Raw genomic sequence first — 18,772 nt, 5'->3', positions numbered from 1 at the left:
ACCCAAATATATTTCCTTTGTACTGCTCACTGTTTGTATGTAATCCATATTCAATCAGTACTCATTAATCCTTCTGATTCATCATCGGTGACATGCCCAATTCTTAATTCTACATCACAAAATGAGAAGAAGTACATTCTTATGTGTAGCCCTTTTGTGAAGTGTTCGTTCCTTATGACAGACCCAATGCCACCTACCATTTTTCTATTCAAATTTGTATATTTGAAAAGTTCTGCATCCATTTCCCTATTTTTAGTAGGCATGACGTATATTCTGCTTTTATCTCTTTATGTACAACCTGCACTTGTTCATTCCGTTTATCATGTACAGTACTTGGTTTTTGATATAATAGTTTTCAGATCCATATTCTTATTGCAGCATTCACTCTGTCTAACATGCACCGAAAATCATTCAGGTTCTTATCCAGCAACAATCATTCTCTACATACAAAGTCACACAATGATTCGTGTCTCTAACAGTAGCACTTCAGTAACATTATCAAAAGCCTTCATTTGTTCCATAAACAAACCACATTTATAGGTTAACGTTTCTCCTGTTATACCATCCATTCATGCAGCCTTAGCCATTTTTAATATTTATTTATTTATTTATTTATTTATTTATTTATTTATTCTTTGTCCAATATACAATACATATGGAATGAAATAGACATTAAGTAGTCTATATAGGGACAGTAAGTAAAAAAGAAGAGGAGTGGATGAGAGGGAGAGAATATATAGGATATATGAGAAAAGGAAAGGTAATTGGACAGGGGACGTTAGGCACATCAGTGCACTTATGTACGCCCCTTACTGGCCTCTTAGGAACCTGGAGAGGTCAATCGTGGAGAGTCTAAGGGAGAAATGTTGGGGGTTGGGAGTAGACACTATAGAGTCCGGTAATGAGTTCCACGCGTCGACAACTCAATTGTTAAAGTCATATTTTTTACAGTCAAGTTTGGAGCGGTTAATATTAAGTTTGAATCTGTTGCATGCTCTTGTGTTGTTGCGGTTGAAGGTGAAGTAGTCGTTGACTGGAAGGACATTGCAGCATATGATCTTGTGGGCAATACTTAAATCGTGTTTTAGGTGCCGCAATTCTAAGCTTTCAAGACCTAGGATAGTTAGTCTGTTTTCGTAAGGTATTCTGTTTCGAGTGGAGGAGTGAAGGGCTCTTCTGGTGAAATATCTTTGGATGTTTTCGATAGTGTTGATGTCTGAAATGTGGTGTGGGTTTCAGACAGATGAGCTGTATTCGAGGATGGGTCTGGCATAAGTTTTGTAGGCTCTAGTCAGTAGTGTGAGATTGCCAGAGCAGAAGCTACGTAGGATCAGGTTAACAACTCTGGAAGCCTTTTTAGCGATATAGTTGCAGTGGGCTTTAGCACTTAGGTCTTGCATTATACAGTATATGTCCTTGTCATCAATTTTTTCATGACCTCTAACATTTGTAGCATTCATTTTTATCATCCCTCATACAAATCTCTCTCTTCATCCAGGTAATCTATTCATTACTATGTTATATTCTGTCACCATTGAGCTATATTTCCTCTCTTTTAATTTTCTCAACCCCCTTGACAATATTCTTTGAAACTTCCCCCTATATATGCATTATATAATTTGAAGCAATCATTCCCTGACATGCATTTCCCTCTCATTCACAGCCTCTTTTACTTCATAATTATACCAAAATTCCTTTTTTGTACTTCATATTAGTGGCAGGCTTGTCAAATCCCACACATCTGACAATCTAGAGGCAAAAAACCCAAGGATTTTAGGAGGGCATCTTTAATGCCAATTTGAGATTAAAAACAGATTCTCAATTTTTTAAGAGTAAACTCCCAACCAGAGTTAAATGAAAAGATTTAAATGAATCTTTCAAATGTCCAAACATTGCCCAAAAGCTTTTTTCCAAAATTTAGCTCATTCCAAAATTCAATATTAAGAAAACTCTAGCATTATCTTCCCTACCGTGGAAAGCAACATAGTATCATCTAGAGCAGTGGTCCCCAACGTTTTTTCCACCAGGGACCAGTTTCAGCAAGACAATTTTTCTATGGCCCAGTGGGGGCGGAAAGGGCCGTGGTTGGGGGCGGGATTAAGCACGGGGGTGCTGGTCCTTCCTGCCCCTCTTTCCCGCCATCGTCCTGTGGCCGGCAGAACCTGCCTCCCAAGCCCTCTTGCCCAGCGGGAGCTAAGCGCTGGAGAGAGGGGGTCAGGCTGGCCCTCCTGCCTCCCCCCAGCCAAAAACGCAAAAGCTCCCCGCGGCAGAAGCCAAAAGAGGCTTGAGCCTCTCAGTCCTTCCCGCCCCTCTGTCCCATCCATCGTCCTGTGGCCGGCAGAACCTGCCTCCCGAGGCCTCTTGCCCGGCGGGAGGCGAAGCGCTGGAGGGAGGGGGTGGCGGCATGAGGGCCGGCAGCTGCTGACTCCACGGACCGGTGCAACATGCCCCGCGGCCCGGTACTGGTCCGCGGCCCGGTGGTTGGGGACCCCTGATCTAGAGCTCTAAATTCTGTGTAGAGACTTAAGCACAGTGAAATGCACGATAGCACCCTCAAAGTTGTGATAACTGTTTATATCTCTTAAATTCTATTCATTTGGAAATAATGAAAAGTAGTCATTGCCACATAATATAATTATATAAATCTCCATACCAGTCTGAGCTAAAGTGTCAGGAGAGGTTCCACATTATCTCAGATAATTGTTATTTGTTGCTTCAATGTAGCAGAAACAACTAAATCTGCTTGGTGAATCTGCCTAGGAACATTAAAGAAGCACATAGAAATGTCATGGTATGCTAAGTGTACATACAATGCACTAAGACAGAGGTAGGCAAAGTTGGCTTTTCTGTGACATGTGGACTTCAACTCCCAGAATTCCTGAGCTAGCTTGATTGGCTTAGGAATTCTGGGAGTTGAAGTCCAGAAGTGGTAGAAGAGCCAACTTTGCCTACTCCTGCATTAAGAAGACCTTTCCATTCAGGTCATTGGTGTTTCCACTTTAGTTTCCTCTTTTTTATGAAATGATTTTTTTCAAACAATTTCAGGAAGGCCATGAAGGGCACAGATCTTTCATTGCAATTGTTATTTGGAGGGATAGTACTTTTTAAACTATAGATAAGCTTTGGCCATCTTGATTAATAGCCATTTGTGGCTCTATCCCTCATAAATTTGCCGAATCCCCTTTTAAGCCACTTAAGGTTGTTTGCTGCCTCCATTTTGTAACATTGAATTCAGCAGTATTCAATGACTATGCATTGTCTGAAGTACAATTTGTGTGTGGGTTGATCTAAGTTGTAGAACTAAGAGAAAAGCTATGCACTTCTCCACTTCATGCATAATAATATGCATTTCTGCGTCCCCTTCTTACTCACCTTTATCATAACTCCAAAGTCCCAATAATCTTCCTACCCAGGTAAGGAACTCTATGCAAAGATTGGTTCATGCCCAGCATCTAGTACACTTGCAGTAAGAATTCATAAGCATCAAGGTATATATGAATTTATTTCATTGACCAGAAAACATAAACCAGCTAAATGAATTTTAAAGAACACACACAAACACACACCCTTTCCTGGAGAAAAAAATATTGCAATAATGTATTCATTATTTACTTGGAGACATGTATTGATTCCTAGTTGTGGATTGTACACGTATAGAAATATCTTACCTGTGTGTGAAATGGAATCTTCCACTATTTAGCAAGCCTTTGTTGAATGAGTCATCCTGGCTGCATCTTATTGGTTCACATAGTTAGCATCCAAGGAATTACTGCCTGGTAGAGTCTGCCAGGCCCTGCTTCATTCACAGAAATGCTGGTATGCTAGCCAGCTCTTTCATTCACATATACAGAAATCCATTCATATTTTCCAGTGTTTTTTTTTAATCTACTTTTCATGAAAGGAATCATTTCTGAATGATAGAGATTGCGGCTTATTGCAGAACACAAGATCAGAAACGATCCATACCATGTATATTTGCTGTTGCTAGGGTAGCAGGAGAAAAGGGAAAAAAAATGAATGCAGTGTGGAAGCTGTAGCAGGTTTGCAGTGTGATGAAAGGCTATTCTGCAGATCACTAGAAATTTGCTTTTTACAATGAATGGGACATTTTCATTCATCACTGCTGGGATCAGAGGTGCTGCCTTCATTTATGTATCATCAATTTGTCTCATTAAATACTTGCATTGAAAGATGCTGTTGTGTGATTGTTTTTTCTATAATTCAGGCTTTACCGTGAGAACATTTTCATCTGTTCTCTGGATAATATATTAAGTTGTGCGCTGCCGTTCTCTTTTCTGTTTTTTGTTTTAAGTTGGAGTAGAATTATTCTGAAATTTGCCTTTGTCAGTATAATTATTTGAAATCATAGTTTCAAATATAAATACATTAATTTAAGGAAACATTAGCAATATTAGTTTCCTTAAGAATGTTACATTTTGCATGATTACAATAAATATATACAGTACACATGTTTTAAAGGTTAGGGTGCTGCTTATCTCTTCATATTGAGAATTTTATATACCTTTTATTATTATTGATGAAAATCAAAATGCTTATTAATGGATTTATTTTCAATTCGGAAGGGAGGCATTACTGTTTTGTCTTAAATATTTTTCAGCTGTCCTTTAGCTGTCCTGAAATATTAGATTAAAGAAAATATGCATATGTGTGTTTTTATACAAATTATACAGTACAGCACAACATTTAATATAAAACTGCTGGCATTAAACATTCCAGAATCAGAACACTGTGGTTTTGAAAGAAAGGCTGCACTTTAGTGATTATGGTGACAAAACATATGGCTATTTTAATTGATAATGAGCTTTTCTGGAAAACACACAGAGAAAGAGAGATTCTGTACTGTATAGAATTTGTAGCATTGCTTTCTGTTTTGGATAGTTGCACACTGGGGCACATTTTATAAAGTCATTGGATTAGGTTAGTACTTTACGTAGGGAAAAAAGTTAATGCTTTGAGCCATTGCAGACATCCATATGGAAGGAAAGAAAGGAAGGAATGAAGGGAAGGAAGGAAGGAAGGAAAGAAGGACGGGAAGGGAAGGAAGGCTGGCTGGCTAAATATCTGTTTCAAATAGGAAATGTGAGAATTGATTGGAAGTAGTGTGCTGTAAGTGGGTGGATTTTTTTTTCCTTACAGGAAGTGCTTTGCAGCATTCACTGAGCCTTTTGTTGAAAAGGGTCCTTCTCATTTGTGTGACTCATGCTTTTGCTGTGAGAGACTTGGCAGCTCTGAGCTGGACTGGGATCTTTCTCTTGCACAGAAAATTACCGCTTTGCCTAGCCTTACCATGGAACCTTAAGCAAAATTCCTTTCATTTTTTTTCTTTTTTTAAAAAAAGCAACCCACCACAAGCTCCTCCCCATGGCCACATTTTCACTGACCATCTTGGATACTCTGAATCATCTGCTATGTTAGTAGAGGAGTTTCCTGCTTGCCGGAACATACCCAAGATTCCAGATAGAAGGGCATGCTTCAGCGTTCCAAGTATAACCGCTTCAGGAATGATTCGGTGACATCAGTGGAAGATACCGTCCATAAGTGGTCCATCAACAGCAAGTTCTCCTCAACAGATACCATTTCAGCGTCTTCACCATATCTGGCCTCACCTGACAGCCTCCAGAAGGAGCATGGTGGAAACACCACCCTTTCCACTCTTGTGCCTAAGGCGTCCCACTTAAAACTCTCCTCCGCAGGCAGCCTTTGGGGCATCAAGAACCTCTCCTCTGCAGTGAAAGAGCTGGCTGTCTCCAAGTTACAGGCTAGCTCGGCAGCCGAGACTTCAGACAACACATGTAGCCTTGCTACTGCCACCCTGTCTTCTCAGCAGGACAAGAACAAGATGAATACCGGGAAAAAACTGTGGTCGGAGGAAATGTACCTGGGAGGTGAGGACTGGAATCAGTGTGGCAACACTGCCAACAAAGTATCCCAAGGATGGCTGCATTCAAATGAGAAGATCCTAGGACCTGGAGTGATGTACATTGTGAAGGTTGGTGTTCTTTCTTCCCATGCTCTGTTTTTTTGGGGGGTATATGTTTAATAAATTGTGTGTGTGTGTGGGGGGGGGGGAGCTAAGCACCAGGCAAATAGGTTGGATGATTTTTAATGCTAGCATTTCTTCTCTGGAAGTCAGATGAAGACTGTTAAGTGCAAAATACTTTATTGTGAAATAACACACGATGTTAAATTTGCTTTCATTAAGTGAGCATTCAAGCTGACTCCTTGGCAGTTTAAATGATTTAAAGCAGTGGGAAAGAGCACTTCCAAAATTAAAGGGATTATAGATCCAGCTCTTCCAAGCGCCGGACGTATTTGTATATAATCATTAGTATTGTCTCTAGAGGATCTGTAATAGGGGAGGTAAGAGTAACATCTTTCCATATGATAATTCTGAGTTCAAACGTCAAATATATCAAATGAAGTGTGTGTGTGTGTGTGTGTGTGTGCATGTATAGACACACACTCTTTTATTTGCATGTTATGGCTAGAAGAGCAACAGCTTGTAGAACCCGTCTTATTTGCAAACAGAAATACTCTTCCTTGAAGTGGTGCATTCAAAATGCAGTCAGGTTTTACATAACAGTCTTTAACAGGACTTTTTTTCTCTCTCTGTTCCCTGATAGTTGAGGAGTAGGACAAAAAAAATCCTTGTGCATTTCTAGGTCAGTTTTTTGATTCAATGTAGTTAAGGTCTCATTTGACCAGGTGAAGTCTACGACTTAAAGGGAAAATTGATGATTTATTTTGTGTCCGTATGCCGATAGTTACTTGGCTCTAAAATGGCACTGTTGAGAATGAACATTTATTGTAACAGAGCAGATTTTCATAAAAATAATTTGATGTTTCATAAGATTAAACAGAAACATATGAAAATAGGAATGATTATTTAAAAGGGAAAATTATGATATATTGTAGAGTACAACAGAGTCCAGACTTTTAATTTCCCATTGCTCAAGATTCCACACAGACTGTACTTTTATTTCAGTTATATTCTTAATTATCTGTTTTAAAAGTTTGCTTTTACAAAACTAGGAAAATGTTAATGTTTGTAATTTGTGATTGTAATTATAACTAGATTACTTAAGAAGCATATTTAACAGAAAATATGATCATAGCATGTAGAGTAAAATATGCTTCTCATTGCTATCTTTCAGAATACTCATTACTGGATAATGAAGGAAATATATAATAAAGTGTCAGATTTTAGAATAGTTATTCTGTATCATTTTCTTCCTTATATTCTGATAAAGAAGTATCAGTTGCAAATTTCAATTGACTTTAAAAACTTGACGGATGAGACAATATTGTTGGTGGATGAAATAATATGCTTGATAGAAATATTTTCATTTTAAGCATTGATGCTGACTTTGGGTGGATAAAAAGATTATCATTCTATTGGACATTGTTTTTTGCTACCTGCTTATGAATTGACTTGGAATGGAATGGAAGGTAGACCAGTGTTATTCTGTGTGCACCAAGTTTAATTTGTATTTCAAAATGAACTATGTATTTCTATTTTACTGAGTTTTGTTTGCCTCGTATTTTTGCTTTTTTAGATTGCTTTTACCCCCATTTCCTCTTTTTAATTATTAAAGTTTTTTTAATGTTATTATTATTGAGAATAATGAATTATAATTCCACGTATTTCTGATTGTTGGCTGCGTAGTGATTTTTTCACTTCTTTCCAGACTTCACTGATAATTGTTTTAATAATATTTTATTATTTGGAATTTTTAATGTTTCTCTTAGTCCCCCTGATATATGTAAGTCATTACATGAATAAACAGAATTAAAAAATAATATAGTGGGATAAACATGAATGATAATTTTGAAAAAAAAATGATTTAATGAGAAAGTCATGAATCAGTAATACATGCAGCAAAGATATACTGCCCATATAATACCTTAGTTAATTATCTAAATTTTTGAGTATTTTTATTCTAATCTGCTAAGTTATTAGTGAAGTAATTTAAAATTTGCATTATCTATAATGTTATACACAATAAATAAACACAACTCATTATTGCTATCTTAGAACTTTAATTTTTTGTATTCTTCATTTTAATAATTCACATTATTAATTCTCTAACAACTAATTTAACTTTTAACTACTGTACTTTAGATTTTGTCTAGTATTTTACTAACAACTTACCTAGCCGCCGGTTCACTTCCTCCCACACCATACAGCCATGCACAATGCCTAATAATAATAATAATAATAATAATAATAATAATAATAATAATAATAATTGAAATACGAATACTGTACAATAATTAGAAATTAGTGAAATACGAACATCTAAAAATCGAGCTGCAATGACTCTGGCATAAGCCAGTGAAAGTGGTCCCAGTGGTACATGGCACGCTGAGCGCAGTGCCAAAGGATCTCAGAGGACATTTGAAAACCATCTGTCAATTGCAAAAGGCTGCTTTACTGGGATCGGCAAACATAATTCGCCGCTACATCACTCAGGCTTAGGTGCTTGGGAAGCGCCCGACTGGTGATGAAATACGAAATCCAGCATAGTGATCTCGTTTGCTGTGTTATATTGACATAATAATAATAATAATAATAATAATAATAATAATAATAATAATAACAACAACAACAACAACAACAATAATAATAATTTATTCACAATAACAACAACAATAAATCTGAAAACAAGATGGCAGTGCATGCGAGTGCCAGAAACTCAGCTTCTGCACATGCACACACACAAAAAATCAGCAAAAAATTACTTTCTTTTCTATTTAAAAAAATTCCAAAAAAAGCTATGGTGACATCCAAGGATGGGCATCAACAGAACTGGCTTTGTAACATCACCAGCAGTTTGCTACTGGTTCTATAGAACCAGTACAAACTAGGAGGAACTCACCACTCGATCTGCCTTACTTTAAAGGAATGAATTAGAAATTTCCTTTTGCCATTTTCTTTCTCTCTGTATCTTGTATAAAACTAGGTTTATATTATATACACGAAGCCAACCATATATAATTTTAGAAGTCAGTGATTATTTTTGGTCATATTAGCAATCCTGTGAATTTCAGTCAAAATATGGCAATAGGGCAAGTTCAGACTGTGAGAATTGAAATAACATTCAAATATTCATACATTGGAAAATTAATTCTTACATCGAAGGTAAATTTTAACCAAGGAGGTGACACACCATTGACAATCATATAAGACATATATCGACATCTGTGTCAGAAACTTTGAGAAAATTACATCAAAAACTTCCTTTGCATCTTAAGAAATAAGTGCAGGATTCTCATTAATTAACAATTTAAGATTATCAGAACTTTTATGACTGGACAGAAATCCAATCTAAGGGGTTGTGCAATATTAGGCAGAACAAGCAGTAATCTGTGAGCCAAGATAGATGATAAAATCTTAATATCAACATTTAAAGAAACAGCTGCTTAATTGGATTTTTAAGACTTGATAATCTATGTTTGTGTGTGTCTCTGTGTGTTTGTATATGTGTTCGTGTACACAGTTGAAACTGAGAAATAAGAAGAGGTTTGCAAAACCTTTGATGTATATCACCTATTAAATTCCGTGCGGGGGTGGTGGTTAATAAAATTTGTTGGGATCACAAATCACTAAGATCAGCAGATTTCTACAAAACAATAAATTTCAGTTATGCTCACAATATTTTGAAGTCAATGTTAGGAAAATAGTCCTGCAATAATCCTGTTATCTATTGATGAAAAATTTGAACTGTTCAGTTTGAAGTAAAATTTTGAAAACTATTGAATACAATTGGTTTAGAATCTATATACGTTTTCCAGGTATACAATGGTACAGATGCAGTTACTAAATTTGTTTAAGGCCATCAGCTTCCTAGATTTTTCTTTTCTTCCCCAGCATCTATGCCTGGTACAATTTAATAAAAATTCTGATTTGGCAATGTACCACTTGTTAAATTTATATTTAATAGAAGACAGAGGTAAATGTTTTTGTTGCATCCCACAGTAAAGCAATTAAATTAAAAGGGAAAATGTGTAGCTATCTTTTCCCCCCATCTGATTAATACTTCTTTTTCATTCAATAAAAACATATACAAAGACTAGTTTCAAAATGTATATAATTTATTGCCAGATGTGTCTTTTATTTCTACAGGAAAATTTAGTGTCTGTACAAGTTGCCAACTTAAGATAACCAGAAATTAGCTAAAGAAAAACATTCTCTTTGTGCAGAAGAAAAGTACTTTCATGTTGGTAAGGATTATCACCAGATATGCACCAGGTTAATTTGTATGTATTATAAATCCTTAAATATAATTTGTATTATGGCAGTTGCTGTGATCTAATTAGCGTCCTAGAATATGTTAGGCTCCTTTCTACTAAATGCTACTAAAAGAAGGAGAGGATGATAAAGAAATTTAATAAATACATAGGCATTGCTTTCAAATATATAGTACGATAACTCTCAGGATGTACAGTATTGGAGATTCAAAGCGCTAGTATTTATTTTATCAGACATCCAGAATGCTTAGTGCAATGCAGAACATCCATTCATATGATGGATGGAAATCATGTCTTCAAGGCAATCCCTTTTCAGTTCTGTAATACCTAACCATTTGGAACCATGAGCACCATCTAACTTCAAGGATCAGTGGCTGAAGACAGCTAAGATCTCTATTGTTGTTTAAACAGTTGTGAGTTTACATTGGTTTATTGGTTTATTATTTATTCATTGGATTTCTATGCCGCCCCTCTATGAGGACTCTATGCCTCCCCTCTCTGAGTTTAGGAAATTTATTTTTATTTATTTATTTTTATTTATTGTTAGAGTTGGAAGGGACCATGCGTGTCATCAAGTCCAACCCCCTGCCTAAGCAGGAACCCTAGCCAAATGGCAGTCCAATTTCCTCTTAAATTGCACCAGCTCTTAGCATATTTATTGGAAAGGATGACTATGCCACTCCAATGTATATATCTTTAAAAGGGGATGCTGAAAGTACATTTGCTGAAAATAAAATGAAGCCAACTTTTTTTTCCAGTCTAATTTGCCATCTTAAATTCAGAACCTTTTAAAAATAATTATCGAAAGATGCAATTTTGCTGCTTATAATTGACAATGCAATACTTTATATGGGGATATATCTAACATGCATTAGACACACATATAGGGATATACTGTATCTAACATGCATTAGACCTGTCCTGGGGATTTCTTGTTATGTTTTGTTTTTTCCATTTTTGCACCAGAACAATCTGTTCCATTTATGACAAGTTCTAACTTCTATTAGTGGCTTTGGGGGGGGGGGGCATATTATGTTATTCAGAAGTACCATGAAATTATGTTGGGCAAGATATTTTGTTATCTGAAATAGAAAAGGAAATTAAACATTCCAAATTTCTTACACTAGCACCAACAACTCAAGTTGAGTAATATGGGCAAGATATTTTGTTATCTGAAATAGAAAAGGACAACATAAAATAGGGCCATATAATTCATCTGAAATTCTAATCAGCAGACCTTCCTATTTATAAACATATAATTAGATTACACTAAAAACAGCCATGCTTTCAAAGCCAGCCATCTAATTCAACATTTTTTGATGGATATCAGTGACTATGGAGAGAGTAAACTTTCTTTCTGTTAGCTTCCTTATTACTAAACTAAACAAGACCAATCAATTTTTGTTGATTTGAATAAAAATTTTATTGGTAAATATATATACTCCAAATAAAAATCAAACGGAGTTATACAAAAAATTCATGAGAAAATTACTGAGATACATTGTTAAAATATATGCATTGTAGGAGATTATAATAGAAGAGCGACTATAAAAAGGACTATGTGAGCAATAAGAAAAACAAAAAAAGAGAAATGTATTACCGAAAGGTTTTTTTGATATGATTGAAGAATTAAATCTGATGGATGTGTGGAGGATATTAAACCCCAGTGAGAGAAAATATACTTTTTATTTAAACTCTCATAAATCCTTCTTGAGAATTGATATGATACGGGAAAACAAAGAATTAAGTAAAATGATAGATATGGTAGAGAGGGGGTGGCCTACAAATCTAATAAATTGAAATTGAATAAATTGATTAGTCTGAACATTTAGGCAGACCGTAATTCCCAAAAATAATATGGAAAGGTCAAAAACAGAAAACTAAAAGGTGGACAATGAATCTGCAGATATTACAAGAACAGGAATATCTTCAGAGAATTAAAAATAATTGATTTCATTTCTTCACAGAAATAAAAAACAACACACCTCCCTACAAAAACTTGTGGTATGGATTGAAAGCATATATCATATATCTTTTCTTCCTTTTATATATCTTCTCTATTTTTATATCTTTTCTTCTATCCTTTTCTTTATATATAATACTTCATGTCTATTCTCTTCAATATGTATTGTGTATTGGACAAAATAAATAAATAAATAAATAAATAAATAAATAAATATACAAGAGGAATAACAATAGCTTATATGTTAAAAGGGAAAAAAGAAAAACAGAAACAATAGGACATAATAGGCCAATTGGAAAACCAATTCCAACCAAAAGGAGATGAACAAATTATTGAGATGTTATCACTAAACCAGTGATTTTCAACCTTGAGGTTAGGAACCCTTTTGGGGTGGGTGGGGTGTTGAACGACTGTTTCACAGGGGTTGCCTAAGACAAATTTCCCATGGTGTTAGGAACTAAAGCTTCTATTCTGGCGCCTTGAAACATATTTTTACAATCCAACCAATTAGGCATTTATAGTGGGGCTGTTCCTCTGAACTTCCTGCCAATCAGCTTAAAGCTCTGTTGGGAAAATTGTTGCTAGACTTATGGTTGGGGGTCACCACAGCATGAGGCACTGTATTAAGGGGTAACAGCATTAGAAAGGTTGAGAACCACTGCACTAAACAAATATAAATTAAACCTAATAGAACAAGCTGAATACGTAAACAATGTCAAACATATGAACCAACAAAAGTTTCAAAATGCAAATAAACCAGGGAAGTGGTTGGCATCTAAACTAAAAAAAGAAAAAGAAAATAGGATAATTCACCAACTGCAGGATGAAGTAGGGCATTTTCAAAACAATGAAAATCAAATTAAAAATATTGCAATTAACTATTTTGAGGAATTATATAGGCAGGAGGAAATTGATCCAGGTAAAATAAAAGATTATTTAATAGAATAAAGTATGATTGTATTGGAAGAAGAAAAAAGAGAGATGTTAAATAGATAATAGTGAGTGAATTAAAAGAAGCAATTCAAAAGCATACAAATAATAAAACTCTGGGTCCAGATGGTATACCAAGGGAGTTGATGGGGCCAATACTCCTAGAACTTTACAATGAAGTATTAATGGAAGCTAATATGCTTGTATCATGGAGAGAAGCATATATCACAGTGATTATGAAAGATAGTACAGATTCGAACCAAATTCGAAATTGTAGGCCAATTTCTCTTTTAAATGTGGACTATAAAATTTTTATAACCATCATTGCAGGATGAATTAATTCTTTTAAAAATGAGATAATTCACTCTGACCAAAAGGGTTTTCTCCCAATGAGACAAGTCAGAAACAATACAAGAACAGTATGAAATATATTAGAATATTATGAAGCACATCCAGAAAAACAAATCACACTTTTTTTTGGATGCGCAAAAAAAATTGATAATCTAAATTAGGAATACAGTGGTACCTCTTCTTACGAACGCCTCTGCTAACGAACCTTTCAAGATATGAACCCATTGTTTAAGACTTTTTTGCCTCTTCTTCCGAACTATTTTCACTTTATGAACCCGAGCCGCCGCCGCTGCTGGGATTCCCTGCCTCTGGACTTCCGTTGCCAGCCAAAGCGCTGGGATTTCCCTGAGCCTCCCCTCGCTGGGAATCCCCAGCTCCAGACTTCTGTTGCCAGCTGAAGCGCACGTTCTTGCATTGCTGGGATTCCCCTGAGCCTCCCCTCACGGGGGTTCCCTTCATTTTTGCTAGCACTGCTTTGAATCCCAGCAAGGGGAGGCTCAGGGAAATCCAATGCAAGAACGGGCGCTTCGGCTGGCAATGGAAGTCTGGAGATGGGGTTTCCCATTGAAGGGAAGCTCAGGGGAATCCAAACAACGCAAGACTTTGGACTTCCGTTGCCAGCCAAAGCACCCGTTCTTGTGTTGCTGAGATTTCCCTAAGGCTCCCCTCACTGGGATTCAAAGCAGCGCTGGCAAAAATGAAGGGAATCCCAGCGAGGGGAGCCTGAGGTGATCCCAGCAGTGCAAGAACGGGTGCTTTAGCTGGCAAACGAAGTCCGGAGGTGGGGTTTCCCAGTGATGGAAGTCTCATGGGAATCCCAGCAATGCAAGAACGGGCACTTCGGCTGGCAATGGAAATCCGGAGGCAGGGATTCCTAGCGGTGCAAGGCAAAAGGGGTAACTTTTGGGATGAGGTTGCATGCATTATTTGCTTTTACATTGATTCCTATGGGGAAAATTGCTTCTTCTTATGAACTTTTCTACTTACGAACCTGGTCACGGAATGAATTAAGTTCCTAAGAAGAGTTACCACTGTATATGATTAGACAGATTAGGGGAATGAAATTTGGAGATAGATTTGAACAAATGATAGAAACGTTATATTCCACTCAAAAAGCAAATATAATAATAAACAGATATATCACAAGGTCATTTGAAATAACATAAGGTGTCCATCAGAGATGCCATTTGCTATTTATTATTAGCATCTTTGTTAATAAAGATTAGAGCAAATAAAGAGATTAAATGAACTAAGATTAGAAAGGAACAGTATAAAATTCAAATGTTTGTAGATGACCTAGTATTTTTTTTATTGAAGATCCAAAGGAGACAGAACAAATTTTACTCAGGGAAGTAGAGAAATATGAAGAAGTAGCAGATTTATTAATTAATAAATCTCAAAATTAATAAAACAAAAACAAAAATGATTGTGAAAAACCTAACATTAAAACAGGGCAAGAATTAGATTGAATATTGGGACTACAATATACAAAACAGTTTAAATGTTTAGGTATTTGGCTAACTATGGGAAATTAATACAACAAATAAAAACAGATTTGGAAAGATGGGGAACATTACAATTATCTATACTAGGTTGAATTGCATCCATAAAAATGAACATTTTACTGAAAATGCTCTATCTTTTTGGATTTTTAAAAAATGGATTTGAATAAAATTACAACAAAATTTATTTGGACAGGTAAAAAGCAAGAATAATATTAATATATTTTCAGGATGATAGAAGCAGAGATGGAGTGGGCGTCCTGACTGGCGACTTTACTACAAAGCTACAATACTGGTATGGGTGAAAGAGTGGATTAATCTAACAAATAAAAGATTACTAACACTGGAGAGGCATGATCTACAAAAAAGTTGGCATGCCTTCCTATGGGACAAAGAGAAAATCTGCATACTTATTTTATAAGACACAAAATTAGAGAAGCTTTGATGCAAGTAGGGCAAGAGATTATAAGAAAACATTATAAGAAAATTCCTCGGTGGGTATCCACAATGGAAGCGATAGCCCACCTTAATACTTTGGATATAAATAAAATGGTTAAATATTAGCGACTTCTAGATAGACAAGCGAATTTTAAAAGTAGACAAGAATTGGAAGATCAGTGTATAGATTGGTGGCCATATATGCAAATTCAATCATGATGCAAAAAAGATAAAGAAGAATGTGGATTTGAAACAGTCACACAACAATTAGATAAAATATTGATTGGCCCGGATGAAAAATTAATTACAAAAAATTATAAATTTTTATTAGAATTTGACAGAGCAGAAGATACAGTGAAAGGAGTGATGATACATGGATAAAAAATATTGGATATAGTCAGGGGGGGAGTACTGATTATTTTAGTATGGGGTTTTATAATGGGGTTTTATAATTATTTATAGAATTAGACAATTGGGGGTGGATCTGGAATAGGAGCTATGAAATAGCTAAATTGGCAAAATATAAAGAGAATGTTTACAAAATGTTTTATCAATGGTATATGGCACCTGATAGATTAGCAATTATTTATACAAATCTGGAACCAAACTGTTGGAAATATGGGTAAAAGCAAGGTACCTTCTGTCATACATGGTGGTTATGCACGGGGAAAAAAATTTGGGTACAAATTCATAGATGGATACATAACAGGCTTCCAATTAGAATTCAATTCAGAGCTACTTTTGTTAGGAATCACAAAAGGGGGATATAACAAAACAACTATATATATGAATTGCACTTGTGCAATGTTGGAGACAAAAGAATAGACACTCTGAAGGTGTGTATCTCTGAAAGAAATATCTCTGAAAGAAATATTTGATCGTGCCAAAATGGACAAACTAACAATTGACTTGAAAGGACAAATGGATTAGGAATATCATGCAATATGGAAGAAATGGTACGATTGGATTGAGGCAGGGGTGAAATACTCCTGGTTCACTCATGCCTGTAGGAGAGCCAGTCATGAAGACAGCATGAGGCTTCACCCAACCACCTGAACACTGCTATTTGTGTTCATTTATTCTCTGCGTATTCCCAGAACACTTTGCACATGTGCAGAGGGTAAAAGAACCCAAATGGCGGCGTTTGAGTGGATGGGTGAGTGGAGTCTTGTGCTGCCTTTGCAACCGTCTCTCCAATGACCAACAGGCATGAATGAACCAGGAGAATTTCACTCCTGGATTGAGCATAGGAAAAAAAACCCAAAAAAATCTCAAGGGGAAGTAAAATATATAAATGAAATGTGTAGAATATATTTGGATTTAAATGTAAAGACATGTAAATAATTTGTAAATGCAATGATAAGTAAACAATATGTAACAATAAGTAACCAGCTCCCCCCAGAGATCAGAACTGCCCCCACCCTCCTTGCCTTTCGTAAAGTTCTTAAGACCCATCTCTGCCGTCAGGCATGGGGGAACTGACACATCTCCCCTGGGTCTATACAGTTTATACATGGTATGTTTGTGTGTATGTTTGCTTTTAATAATGGGGTTTTTAGCGTTTTTTCAAATTATTAGATTTGTTCTTACATTGTCTTTGTTATTGTTGTGAGCCACCCCGAGTCTACGGAGAGGGGCGGCATAAAAATCTAATAAATAATGATGATGATGATGATGATAATAATAATAATAATAATAATAATAATAATAATAATAATATAATGGTAAACGAGCATAGTCATGTATAAATTGTAAGTATTTGTAAAAAAAATACAATAGAATATATTTAAAAAAAAGAAATGTATTAATCATTTATCCCTGGTAAGCTAATACAAAGCTTCAAAGGTTTTTCCTTTTCTAGAAGGGCTTAGAAACATAGGCATCAATTCTTAAACATTGTGATACTAAAATGGTGAAATATACTGTGACATTGCAGTAAAAAATTCACTGTTTCTACTTTTGTTGTGATGTCATGTGCAAGTAATAAGGTCTGGGGTTTATGTCACAATCGTATAGAAGCATTTTAATACTTCTCTTTTAATCAGACCTTCTTAGTTATTTTGTGCAAAGAATCTGTGACTCTGTGGAAATTTGAAGTGTTATGTTCTGGATCTTGAATTAGAGTTACAATCAGCAGTGATCTGAAAGTGATCCAATTAGTTAAAGCAATGTTTGAAAGGAACAAAAATCTGTCACAATCTGGCTTTCTTTTTTGTTAGTTTAAAAGGGCTTCCTACTCACCCAAGGAATAACATTCTCTTAGTAAAGGACTAGTACTTAATATTTCAGGCTGACTCCAGGAGAAACTGAATCCCATCTTAGAAGTGGTAGATTGTGGCCTGTTTCAATGACGAGAGGACAAGGATTTACACCCATAGTGGCTTAAATTATCCAATAATAATAGGGTGAACCCAAGTTCTCAACTTCACCAACAGCGGAGACATGTCAACGATAGACATTGTGCTAAATGCAGTGGGAATATGTGGTTTGGAAGCTGGAACAGCTGAAGATGATTTTAACATACAGGTACCTGTTTTGGTGAAGATGATTTTAACATACCGGTACCTATCTTGGTGAAGCTGACATAAAGTCAGCTTCACCAAGATAATTACTGTAATAAGTTTATGCTGCAGATAAAGGAATGTGAATATAGGCCATAGGTTCATATCGATACAAAGCAACTAGGGCTTGCCAATAACTTGCCTCTTCCCTACCATGAAGTACATCAAGACCATAAATCAAGAACAGGAATAAACAATCCAGCTGCTACAGAAACATTTGGGAGTTTTGATATTGCATCACCACTGAAACTACTGTGACTGATCCCTGTATTCATTAGTGACAGAACCATGATCTGACAATCAGATATAATAAAAAAGGCTATAGGAAATTATTAAAAATATTATGATAACAATTACTTTAATTTATACAATAATTTAATTATGGCCAAAAGCATAAATAACAACATGCAATATAATTAGAAAAAATTGGCATAGGGCAAAGGACTTTAATTTGAAAGCTGCTCTAAAATTAGATTTCAACCAACTTCATAAATAAAGCATAGTGCTGTATGACTCTTTCTTGGTCTGTGCGGAATTTCTGAGCAATAAAATTGATTAGTTCAAGGATGATTTTTTTGGGGGGAAACATTTTCTTCCTGGCCCGTACTCTGGGTATTTACATTTTATGTACCATTTCTTATCAAATTATATTTACTTTCCATAGTTTTGATCTGGAAATAAAAGGATACTCAATATATACATTAATGAGAGGTGTATATTAGAAATATTCATATTTGTGAGTGCACATTTAGTAA

At 35.6% G+C, this 18,772-nt stretch overlaps 1 protein-coding gene across 1 annotated transcript in view; it reads left to right on the top strand.

Moving 5' to 3' along the window:
* The first annotated feature begins 5,488 nt into the window (after positions 1-5,488).
* Positions 5,489-18,772, top strand: part of SHC3 (SHC adaptor protein 3) — a 57,276-nt gene continuing 43,992 nt past the window's right edge. Inside the window, exon 1 of the mRNA XM_070736291.1 lies at positions 5,489-6,010. Coding sequence (XP_070592392.1) covers positions 5,489-6,010 — 522 coding nt within the window. The remainder of the gene's footprint in view (positions 6,011-18,772) is intronic.

Source organism: Erythrolamprus reginae, chromosome 2 (assembly GCF_031021105.1).
Source record: "Erythrolamprus reginae isolate rEryReg1 chromosome 2, rEryReg1.hap1, whole genome shotgun sequence".
NCBI lineage: Eukaryota > Metazoa > Chordata > Lepidosauria > Squamata > Dipsadidae > Erythrolamprus > Erythrolamprus reginae.
The sequence above is the reverse complement of the archived record's forward strand: the minus strand, read 5'-3'. Positions and strand labels throughout refer to the sequence as shown.